General features: G+C 44.7%; 1 protein-coding gene across 1 annotated transcript in view; it reads left to right on the top strand.

Annotated features, from left to right (window-relative positions):
- JAK3 (Janus kinase 3) overlaps positions 1-12,290 on the top strand; it is a 279,679-nt gene that overhangs the window by 166,531 nt on the left and 100,858 nt on the right. Inside the window, exons 15-16 of the mRNA XM_078669301.1 lie at positions 3,757-3,895; positions 8,016-8,167. Coding sequence (XP_078525427.1) covers positions 3,757-3,895; positions 8,016-8,167 — 291 coding nt within the window. The remainder of the gene's footprint in view (positions 1-3,756; positions 3,896-8,015; positions 8,168-12,290) is intronic.

Here is a 12,290-nt window from a genome sequence, read left to right as displayed (position 1 = left end):
ACCCAAACTCCACCTGAGAATGTTAGGACACTGGTCTTTCACTAAATATTCAAATCCTTTAAGAATTGCAGCTACACCATAGGATTAGTAAAGTGCCTACATAGGTCTCCTGACACTTCTTTTGCTAAAATCAGTTCCTCCAAATGGAAGCCAAAATTAATTCTAAACTAAAAAAAACAGAATAATTCCCTTTCAATGAAATACAGTTGTGAAGTCCTCAAGCTAAATCTGCAACTCACAACATAGAAAACCAGACGCTTAGCTCAATGTCACTTGCATCGCCCATGATGGTGTTAACCCAGATCACCACCAGCTGAAACCCCCTTCCCCAGCTCCCCAGAGGCCCTGCTTGCTACACCGACCAGGGATCTGGCACCTGCTGCGGCCCCCTGTCTGCTGTTTTGTTTTGTCGTTGCAGCAGACGCCATGTTGTGTAGGTGATTGCAGTTTTTTCTGCGTCCTGTTTAAGTTCCTCCTCTTTGTTTTTCTCCACACCCCAGCCTCATCAAAGGCTTCAGCTCACAGTGCCCTCCTCATGTGTCAGCAGTAGGAGAGTTTTAGCTGTTCCTCTCCCTGCCCGAGCTTTTCACCAAGGCCGACATGCCACAGTGGGTATATTATCCTTTATCATGCCACCCATGCCCCATCTCTCTTCAGCTGTCTTCCTTCCCCATGTGACCTCGGCTTAGATTGTCCCAGCACCTTCTAACCAAGGAAGGCATTCTGCGTGTGCGGTCATACGTGTTTCCCCTATCCTCCACCTCCTCCCATGTATGCCCACCCACTTGCAGCCCCAACATACATTGTCACAACTCCTTCTTTCATTTCACAGCCATCATTCAGTTCAGTTCAGTTCAGTAAGCTTTATTCGATTATTAAAAACAATCATAAAAGCACAGGAATCATTAAAAATATGTACAATACATTATATGGTATAGCAACAATCAGGGTAACAAATATTAAAATATCATACTCTTTCTAGCAGCAATTGATTTTAGGATATAAGTTGCAGTGTAAAAACAGATATCCGGCTCATGTAGTAAAAACAGCAAACTCATAACAGCATTTACAGATAAAGTGCCGTACTTTTTAAAAAGAGGTTTAAGAAAGGCAATACGAAGGTGCAAATATAAATCGCAAATGAGGAGAAAGTGCATAGTGCTCTGTTTTGTAACTCCGTCCCATGGACATGGGACAGTAGGGTGTTTTTTAATACATGGGAATGCCACCAGATGGTGTACAATACCTAGTCTCATTCTAGTGAGTGCAAACCGGTGCGATGTTCTTGTGACCATTGTTAGGTATTGTTGGAAGCCAACAGTATCCACATGGAAAGTATAAAACTTGAAAGTTGTTAACTGCCCACTTGTACATTTGCGATCACAGCCACCATTCATGTTTTTAGTGGCTGTCTCCTTGTTTCCCAACCCTTTTTTTGTTTCCCCGCTGTCTCCTCGCATTCGCCGCCTACCAGCTCCCTGAAGCAGAGCACCGGCAGAAGGTGTGCAAACACATATCCTATCAGCGTCTGCACTGATGGCTCCTGGTGCATTGCTGGCCCCTGGCCTCTCCCTGATAGACCTCCCTGCTCTCCTCAGCTGAATTCATGGCTACATGGGCCCGCTACAAGATCTAAGTGGTTTGGACCAAAACCGATTGTGCACAACTCTGGTAAGGTCATTAAGATCATTGAGAAAGTTGGATTCACACCAAAGAGACCAAGCTGACAGGTGAGCGAAACACACCCTGTGAGTGGCACCAAGGCGTGAGACGCGCACCTGATGAGCGAGTGAGTGACATTGTAGTCCAAGAAGTTAAACTCATTCCCAGTGACTGAGACCGCTCAAATGGATGAAATTAGATCAAATCAAAGACAGCGTGGCCCAAGATATGAAACTTACACACAATGAGCGAGACAGTACTGCAAGAAACGAAAAGTATCTCTCATGAGACTGTGCTTCCAGACATGAGAAAGGCACCCAGTTAGTAAAAGTCTGTCCTTGTTCCCTTCTGCCATCTGTCTGTGGTGCCTTCCTCTCTCAAAAGTACCCCTCACCGCCTCCTCTGTGCTCCACCCGAGTCAGTGCTCTGTTGCTGGACTCTGTTCCGTCACCTCCTGTCCAGCCCCTGCAGCTTCACTTCCTCTTCCGGTAACAAAAATTTAGAACCTGGAAATGGAGGCAGCCACGCAAAAATATCAGTATAACAAATGTGCTTTAATAGAAAACAAATAAGAGTCCTCCTTCCTATATAGAAAAAACACAATACATTATATATATGTATGGGTATATATATGTATGTGTATATATATATATATATATATATATATATATATATATATATATATATATATATATATATATATATATATATATATATATATATATATATATATATATACTCCTTCTTATCTCCAGCGTAAAATATTTGAAGCCACTTGGCCTTATTCTTTCGGAACTTTATTGTTTTGCTGCTATTATGAACGCTGAGTAGGACATTTATGACTGTTATATATATTCAGTTTTTATGCGCTATTACAATTCTAGTTTTGACAGAAGCTAGCTGTTTTTTATGTCTATTGTATGTGTAGGAGTGGCTATCTATATTCATGCACTATTTAAGACACGCCTCTATGTTGGCACGTCATGTGATCAAGACCGGCGTGTCCCGGTCGAAACGCGTCATGCTAAGGAGATCGTGGTGAAAATAAACAGCAACTGATTTTTCACGAGCCTATTTGTCGTCTGTACCTGATTTTTTCCACTTTGAGCCATGAGGGGACATCAGATGATTGCTGCAGGATCTGGATGTATATATATATATATATATATATATATATAACTTTGCTTCAGTCAAACTCAGAAAGTTTGTTTTAAAAATATGTTGAGCTTCAGGGAGTTTCCAAATCTATTGACAAAACGTCTGGGGCCTCATTTATGAGGCAGTGCGTCATTTTTGCGCTTCCGATGCGTCACTTTTTGTGACGCATTGGCGGCGTAAAACATGCCTCCTGTTGCGCACTATTTACAAAGTGACGCATCTAAGCAGATGCGTCACTTTGTAAACCCCTGCGCTACATTATACCTGCGTCAGGTATAATGTATGCAGAGGGGGCGTTCCCCCGCAAAAAGCCTTGTAATAGTGACGCAGTGAAATCTATGAGATTTCACTGCGTCACTTTTAGGACGCTGTTGCGTCAAAATCTTGCGCCTGCCTCACAGCAGGCGTAAGACTGACGCAGGCCCTTTCACATGGGGCTTGCCCCATGTGAAAGGACGCATTGCTGGAGTTGCGTCACTTTTGTGACACATTCCAGCAATGCGTCACTTTTACGCTTACAGATACGTCAGAAATACTGACGTATCTGTAACTCCTTGCGACATGATGCGTCATACTGTAAATATGACGCATCAATCATGCCGCAAGGAGGGCGCACTGAGAAGTGACGCATCGCTGCTTTCACGCAGCGATGCGTCATTTCTCGTAAATGAGGCCCGTGATGTTTTTTGTGAGACACATCGCACGGCTCAAAAAAAGGATGCTGAGGGGACACTATCTCAGAGAAAAAGTTTTGGACACAAATGAAGATTTGAGAAGTAAGCCTAAATTCACGAAAATTTCGTATTGCTTATATAGAACGTTCTTGAGTACAGTAAAGCCTTTCTTTGAGGTGTAGAGCAATTTAGACTGTCCATCAGAATTGTTCACTAAATTTGTTCTCCTGATCTCTCCGCCCAATTTTCTTGAAATGAACAGGAAGACAAGAGTATCATTCATGGCAATGTTTCTGCCAAGAAGGTGCTACTAGCCCGGGAGGGCGATGCCTCCTCGGGAAGTGCCCCCTTCATCAAGCTCAGCGACCCTGGAGTTGGCATCAGCACCCTGACTCAGGAAGGTGAGTACCAGTGGTTCTTAACCTGTGGTCCCAGGACCCCTGGGAGCCCGCGAGGCGAACTCGGGGGATCTGCAACTATTTTATTTATTAAATAATATGTAAACTAATAAATTAAAATTAAAAAAAGTATTTACAAACAAAGAAGCAACAATAAAAATGTGAAACGTTTTTCTATATTTGATTGTGAATTAAACAAAATGTTTCAATATTTGAACACTTGCGAGTGTTTTTGTATTTTTGTATATAGATTAGAGTTTCAAATCATAGAAATTGCCTAAACTAGGGGGCCCCGGCTTCGAGTAATGATTCCGTGGGGGGTCAGAAGTCATGAGGTTAAGGAGCACTGCCCTAGGTTGCTACTTGCCATGTCAACTATATACATGCTTCAAAGGACATGAAAGGTTTTATGCAAACAGTATCTCTCTTCAGGGAGTATACCTCTTACATCCACTCAATCGAGGGCGAATAGGGAGAGCCGGACCGACTCATGAAGTCGATTGTATGTTTAACAGGGACTTGTGCATCAGAAAATGGCCAGATTGATCATGCCTGCAAGAAATTCACCAAAGGTGAATTTGCTTTTGATATAACAACTGCAGAATTACTCCTCACTTGTGTAATACTAGCCATGAGTAAATCCCACTCTGTTAGGAGGTAACATTCCCGGTTCCGGCATGCATGGAAAGTTTAATCCTCACAAATTTTAGAGCCGTTGGGTATTCACAAATTACACGCTGAACCATTGCCACCGAAGAAATGACGCCACCAAAGAGAGAAAACATGGGGGCGTGACCTGGGTCCATCATGGCTGCTTGGGGCTGAAGCTCCGTGGTAGCCCAATGCCACGACAACCAATCGCGGTACTTCACCGCACCAAAACCAGCTGGGAATACTATCTCCCGACATCGGAGCATTGGGTGCATCTGCCGCTGTGGGCGCCTTTCCCCCTAACTCCTTTGTTGCCGTATTATCGGCTTTAAGCTTGCCAGGTGATCGCGCCTCAAAATGGCGCTTGGGGACTCGCTGCAAATATATAACTGAGCGGGAGCCGCGTAATCAGGAGTGGGCCCCCTGGAGACTGCGTCGGAGGAGCGGCGTGCCCCAGAGCTACCCCCACTTCTTCCCCGGTGCGCACAGAAGTGACCTGGTGTGGCTACATGAAAGTGACTTCCTACAAACAGCATATGGAGTGCCTCAGCGACGGGCCCCTGGGGATCGGGACGACGCGGTGGTGAAAGGATCCTGTTCTCCAGTGTTTTACGGTGACTCAGGGCGCAAACTCAAGCACCCACACCGGCAGGAAATTGTGTTAAAGGTTGGGGCCCACCACAGCACCCAGACACACAACAAGGCACCAACGCGACCCGCCTGACTTTAAAATGGTGGCCAATTAGACGTCTGTGGCAAGGAGAGGACTGTCCATCGGAGTGAAGGCACACTCAATGGTTCTAAAGACAAAAGTGGGAGAGAAAAGACAGCCTGATCTCCCCATACAAAGCTGGGTCCGGAAGCCTGGTTTTTTCCTCCCTTGGTTTCCTCCAGGCACTCCACGATCCAATGGTGGAGTTATGCCTGTCCGGAATGGGAGTTCCCCTCTTGGCTGTGTCACATCTCATCATTTATGTGACAGCAGTGGAGGCATCTCTGGAAACCCCCCCTGACTTAACGATCTGGCCCGGGGACTTTGTTCGAAGCCAAAATATTCTTTGCAGAGCCCCCTCAGGACAGTGCCTGACCTCAAGACGACGTCTGGTTTTTGTTCTGACTGCGGTTTCTCATCTCTCCAACTCCCCCGCTTTATTATGATGTTCTCAGATTGCTCCTGATCATTATCCTGACAGCGGAGTCCAAGCATTATGTCCGATGCCCAGTGGAGCTGCCTTGTTCAGCTATAGAGGAGATCGGCCCTGGTTCATCCCCTTGGCCATCACCTACCCAGACGGACATTGGGCACAGTTTCTCCCCGTCTCCCTGTTTTCTCCCATTCCTCCCCCTCCCCTGAAGAAATTCCGTAACTTTGATTTTCATCCTATGCTTCATTTTGCTTTTGGAACAAATGTAACTTGTAACCTGTAACTCTGATCCTCATGTAAAGCACCTCGATACCTCCGGGTCTAGCCAGCGCCATATAAAACGTATAAAATAAATGAATAAGAAAAGGGAATTCTCCAGACTTTGCGAGGATTGCGGTGCTGGGAAGCTCTGACTATCAGAGGTTTCCAGATGTATCCTAGAAAAACTTTGCAAATTTCTGAAATGAGTAAACCTACACCCATGCAAACCTTGCAGCGTAGATTCCTCTGTGAACCTTTAGAACTTCCAATTCTTGAAACATGCAGAGAAACGTTGCAGCTAAAGTAGCACATTTCATTACAAAAGCCATTAAATCTTTACTATGGGTGTGAAATAAAGTAAAACACACCTTATCTAAATTTTGTGAAGTGGAGGTTGTGCAGGACGAAAGGCCTATTAAAGAAGAATTCATAAGAAAAATAATGATTTTATTTGAAAATTGTCTTCCTTGTTTGTTCCAGGAGTTAAAAATTTTGCAATATGGGCAGGCTTTGCAATTTCACAAAATGCAACCGTTGTCTACCACTTTGCACGGCTTCCTGAGAAGTACTTACATTCCACGCACCCCTCTTTTCCAATTCTATCAGGTAATAGCTAACCCCAAATATCGACAGAGCAGAATATCGTGACCACAATATTGAGGGACAAGATATCGAAAGCTAAGTGCACGGGGAGGTAATAATTTAGTTATGTGGGGAATTACATATGGAAAATATACAGAAACATACCTTTTGATATCTTGTCCCTCGATACTGTGGTATTGGTATTCTGTCCCGTCGATATCTGGGATTCGATGTTTCCACCCGTGATTCACTTGTAAAATAGTAAGTGCCAGGGTCATGACCAGTTGGCCACTGCAGCTTGTACCACCCATTGCCCCATCATCGCTGCCAGTGACGGCACCAAAACAACTACTAACCCATCCCTCTTGCCTGTAAGTGCAACAGTTCAGATTATTCCAGGTCCCCCAAAGCGAAAAGAATGGTTGAGGAGGCAGTTAGTAGTAATTTTTCAAAGTATATTGTATTAATAAACAACCTTTGTTCAGCTCATCTCTAAATTAGAGGAGCAGCGCCGCCATGTGGTAGACTGTCATGAGGGTAATGTTGACATTTAAGTGCTAGTGCCGAGCACCGGAAACCACCGGCTCAAATTAAGGAAGTACACCCTCTTTTCCTAGCCACAATGACTTCCTCTCAAAGATCATAGCTTTGTCTTTCATCCCTCAAATAAATGAAGGACTTGATTTCTAGGTGGGTGGGAAAGGTGAATCCTCTGCTAAAGTAACGGATCCTCCATCCAGGACTCCAGTGGCATGTAGATGCCCCTGGCTTAAGCATCCACCTAGGGCAACCTTAAGGTCAAAGCAGGTAACTGCCTTACAGCGCCAAGACAAATGACCACAAGAGGGCGCAAGACTACAAGACTTGGACTCAGTAAGAACCTGCTGATAGGGAAAGGGGGAGATCAATAGGTAAGATGCAATCTAACATACAGTCCAAAATTCCATGCATGTGAACACCCTCCACCCACCAGTTTGAGGAGTAAACGCAAGCTGCCTGATGTAAAGTGAGTGATCCACACCCGTCTGGTGGAAGTAGCTCCTTAAAAGTAATCACCGAAAGGCAGACTATCACGCAAAAGTGATTATAGCATCTTTAGGGAAAGAACCCCAGTATGTTAGTGACGCCTGATATTTGAGAATTAACAATGCATCCCCCAGCCCTTAACCCTTTTTATGCTGATGACGGAACCGCTCCGTCATCAGCTGCGATGGCGCTGTGCTGATGACGGAGCGGTTCCGTCATGGCCCGGCCGCCGCGCCATTACGGAACCGCTCCATCATGAGCACAGCCCAACCGCGGCTGATGACGGAGCGGTTCTGTCACCAGCATGCGGCCGCCATGTGGCCGCCCCGCCCCCTTAGCGCTCGGGCGGAATAGCCGCCGCAGCGATGTGGTTAAGGACAATAGTTCCAAATATTGTGCTTGCTCCGTGCCCCGGGGGCACGAGACCCCAAACTCACTCTCTTGTGCTTCCCTTCCAGTGCTGGTTGAACGAATTCCTTGGGTGGCCCCAGAGTGCATTGAGGACCCCGCGAACGTGGCCCTGGAGTCGGACAAGTGGAGCTTTGGCATCACGGTGTGGGCTATCTTCAGCGGCGGCAGCACCCCCCTGAGTGCCCTGGACCCCTTGGCGGTAATATATGCCATTTACATGGGAGGGTTAAAAAATACGAACACCGGTTACTAATATTATTATTAAAGTTATTAGAACATTGGGATATCAAGCGCATTGAAGCCCATGAAGCGCCTCAGTGCCAGTAAGGACTGGTACAGGACTTCTGCTCTATCATTCTGATATTTGAGTTTCATTTTCACTCTTTATCATGTAAAACACCTGCCCCCGTGGGTGGAATGATCTAATAGCCTTACAGTCCGTTTGATTCAGGCAATAACAGTTATTATTTACCCTCTCCTCTACGCTAGGTTCAGAGTAACAACTATTCGAGCCCTCTGCAGCAAGCTATGAGGCCCTAGTATTAACCGCATGCGTGCGGCCGTTTTTCCCGCTGTATGCGGCATTTTTCAAATTACCGCGATTCATGACGAGCTCAGCTCGTCATCAGCACACGGCAGGTAACGCTGATGACGAGCTGAGCTCGTCATCAGCATGGAAGGGGTTAATACTGAGCCAATGATTAATCTTGTTATTGTTGATACATTAGTCTTATTTTTGCTGTATTAACACTTACTATTAGCAGCAGTAGTGTCATGTATTCCTATAGGTTCTGAATCGATCCCCCTATTCCTGACCCTATTCTGGTTAAACTAACTATCAAGTTAACTAACAGTCAGCCCATGAGGAAAGAAAAGCCCCCATGATGCAGATACCGTTATCTGACGCAGTCACACTACGGCACAGGAACGTGTTATCTGATTAGGTCATAACGCTTGAGATCTAATTAGACAAGCGACATTCCTCCAGCCCCTGATAAGGCATACGACGTTCTCATAACAAATCAAACCTATGACAACCTGGACAATCCGTGCGGCCATTGTTTTGATTTCACAGAGAACTTCAGTAAAAGAATGTGCTAACGAGCAAGTCGTATGACATCTTTATTGACGCATCTATGTCCATCCTTACGTCAATCTCGGCACCTTTAAGGTATAAATATTGCCGATCTTGCCCTATGCAAACACACGCGTGGTGACGAGACGGAGCAGCCATACTTGCCGAAGCCCAGAAGCAGAGCAGACCCCGCTGGCAGCAGCCCCGCCTTCCTGACGCGCTGAGAGACGCGCTGCTATCTCTTGCCGAGAGACCCAGCACCGGCGCTTTCGGGCAGCCCTCGCAGGCAGCCTGGAATATCGAGACCAGAGAAAGAGATACCATTCCTCATTCATCCTAACTTCCAGGTACAGAACTGAATAACCCCTCACAGAGAATTCTTTAGTTATTCACTTGGCAAAAACAAACTTAACTTAAACTGTAACTTTCTATTCCCGCCCACGCATTAGACTTAGGTCAGGTACACGGGGTAGGCGTATTTAGAAACACCAGTTGAGTACGTTTAGTCAAATGTATATGTGTATGTAAATATATTTTAATCATTTTAAACATCATATGGCTCAGAAACCATATCAATGTTTTTACAGTATTATTTTATACTATTGCTTTTAATGTATGCACTTTACTTAACTATAAGTATTGCAATAATATCGATCCATTTCTCTTGTACGAGAAAAGAGACTGATCAATAAATAACACCTTTTTATTGAACATGCCCGTCTCTTCCTTTTCTCTACAATCTGATGAGACTAAGAATGCACGTACTGACTGAGTAAAATAATTGCCTTGTGCTCACACGACTCTGGAGATACACTCTTGATTAGGGGAGAGCAAAGTTGTCATGTTCTATGGTTGTCAGAAACTAAATCCCTTCTTGTCTAATCAGGGGAGTTAATTCTTTCCTGAACATTCGAGAAAGTTTCTAGCGAACTCTGAGCTACGCTGGCAAACCCAAAACTTAAGTCTAGTATCGACAGTAGTAGACCTAGTTAACGTCTGGCCTAGGCCTTTACTGCTGTAGGTATTATTCCAATGCGCAGAGCCTATTGGGAAGATAGGAACTACACTACATGGCGCCCAACGCGTTTGGAAAGGGCGATAAAACTAACGTAAGACATTTAGAGTAACTCAGTCGTGCTTTCTCACTCAGACCCCTTTTCCCAAATACTCCAAAGACGTCTGGAGTGGGTGAAAGGTAATATCCTCCAAAACCTCGCAGGAGGGAACTCCTATGTAAGGTTCTTGGTTTAGTCAACGTTGAAGGATACACTGTTCCAAAATATTGTGCATCTAATCTTTGTTCCATAAGAAACCTGATCTGCAAACAAACAAAATAACCATCCTGACAGTAAAATGTCAGAAAGTGATGAAGAAAGAGAGGCAGTTAGATTAGCAGCTGAAATAGTAGCAGCTGATACTGCAGCACTAGATGCGGACGCGGATATAATACTCATTCCGGTCAGCAAAAGGAAATCTATAACCTTAAAACTTATAGAAAATGGACTGACACCTAGAGGTGGCACAGTCATATTCGTAATTGAGGCACACGAATATCGGCAGACAGAGGTATACTATACATGGATACATTTTCCAGCAGCAAATGCTGTAACAAAGTACTTCCACTATTACAAAATAGAGGTTCCACCCGACATTTACACTCCTTTCGAGGAGGTGGAAGTACCACTCAAATTCCAAGAGCATTTGCTCTTATTTGATGGCGCCCTAATACATAATAATCACATCACCAGGCTCGGTCCTTTAGGTAGACCAGGAGCAACGTGGCCGGTCTTAGCCGGATACACACCACACCCAGACATCGAAGGAATGTCTACTGGAGAGCTGTTAATACAGCTAAAACAATTACTAAAAATTCATAGACAATTAGTCCAGTATGTAATGCGGACTTCAACAATTCAGCCAGCGATTAAACTTCCACAGCTGACCCCTCACCAGGGGAACACAAATAAAATCACACCACAGAACATCCAATCCTGCCTAGGTAAAGTTCCGGCTAAACGGGAACAGATACCATTCTGGTTGGCACAGAAAATCACCCAAATAGAGGCGGTGTTTCCTGACACCACCCCGCTAGAAAAACACAGGATTCTGACTATATGTCTCCCAATGGGAATCGCACCACACATAGAGGACTGTGACACTTGGGGTACAGTCTTTGCTTCAATCTACACAAAAACGCACGGTGTTCCATCCATTTCGGTAATACCAGATGTGCTAAAACAAATTCAAGATGAATACGGTCCAGAACCAGCTTTAACTCTTGGTATGAAATTACTGAAAGACTTCAAGCAGGTCTCGGCTATATTACTAGCCAATATAAAAGGTGAAGCAGCAAACGTGGCGATCCGCCAGAGGTTAAAAGAGACAGATATAGCAGACCAACCAGCTGAAATTGCCAGAATCATAGAAAAATCCTATGAAGAACTAGGTAGAGATAGTTTAGGTGGAATACCAGTAAAACCGCAACTGACTGAAAGTCCAGAAAAAATATTTTTTAATAATAATTCACCAAAAAAGAACTGGGATGGAAACAAACAATCCAATCCAAAAGAAAAGAAATTCCAGTCCCGAGGAAGGTCTCCTAGGCGAAGGGAGAAATCTCCGAACCAGAGACACAGGTCACCCCAGAGTGACCCCTCTGGGAAAAGATATAACCTTAGAAATAGGGATAATATTAAAAAACCTGATAGATATCAAGACATTGATACACGTCCCTCTCAATCTTTTCAGACTTCCTCGCAGAAATCGGAAAGAAGAGGACGATCAGAACAAAGAGAAGAGCACGCCAAGTCCAAAGACAAGGAGCCTGCTCAACAAAAAAAGAAATTACAATTTCCAAAAAAGAAGGTAGCCAGTATCAAGGTAGTTAACAATGCCGAGAATACTGAGGACACAACTGAAAAACGGAGAGTGGGCTCAGACAATGCTAGACAGCGCAGCAGAAGTGAGCATAGCTCGCAAAGTCCTTATGAATCATCTGGAGACAGTGGACACGAATGAATATCTTCAAGTGGAAACTGCAGACACCAGAGTTAGCAAACCCCACAAGATATACGAGATAACATTACGTATAGAGGGAGATAAGACTAGGAAAATAAGGGGACTATTTTGGGATAACCTCTCCAAGGGCTATGACATCCTTCTAGCTGAAAAAGACTGGCCACCAGAGTTTGTCAGGGAGTGCCCTCATGGCGAAGAAGTAATTATGCCTGCCTTCTCGAATCAAATC

This window comes from Lissotriton helveticus, chromosome 12, assembly GCF_964261635.1.
Source record: "Lissotriton helveticus chromosome 12, aLisHel1.1, whole genome shotgun sequence".
NCBI classification, from domain to species: Eukaryota; Metazoa; Chordata; class Amphibia; order Caudata; family Salamandridae; genus Lissotriton; species Lissotriton helveticus.
The sequence above is the reverse complement of the archived record's forward strand: the minus strand, read 5'-3'. Positions and strand labels throughout refer to the sequence as shown.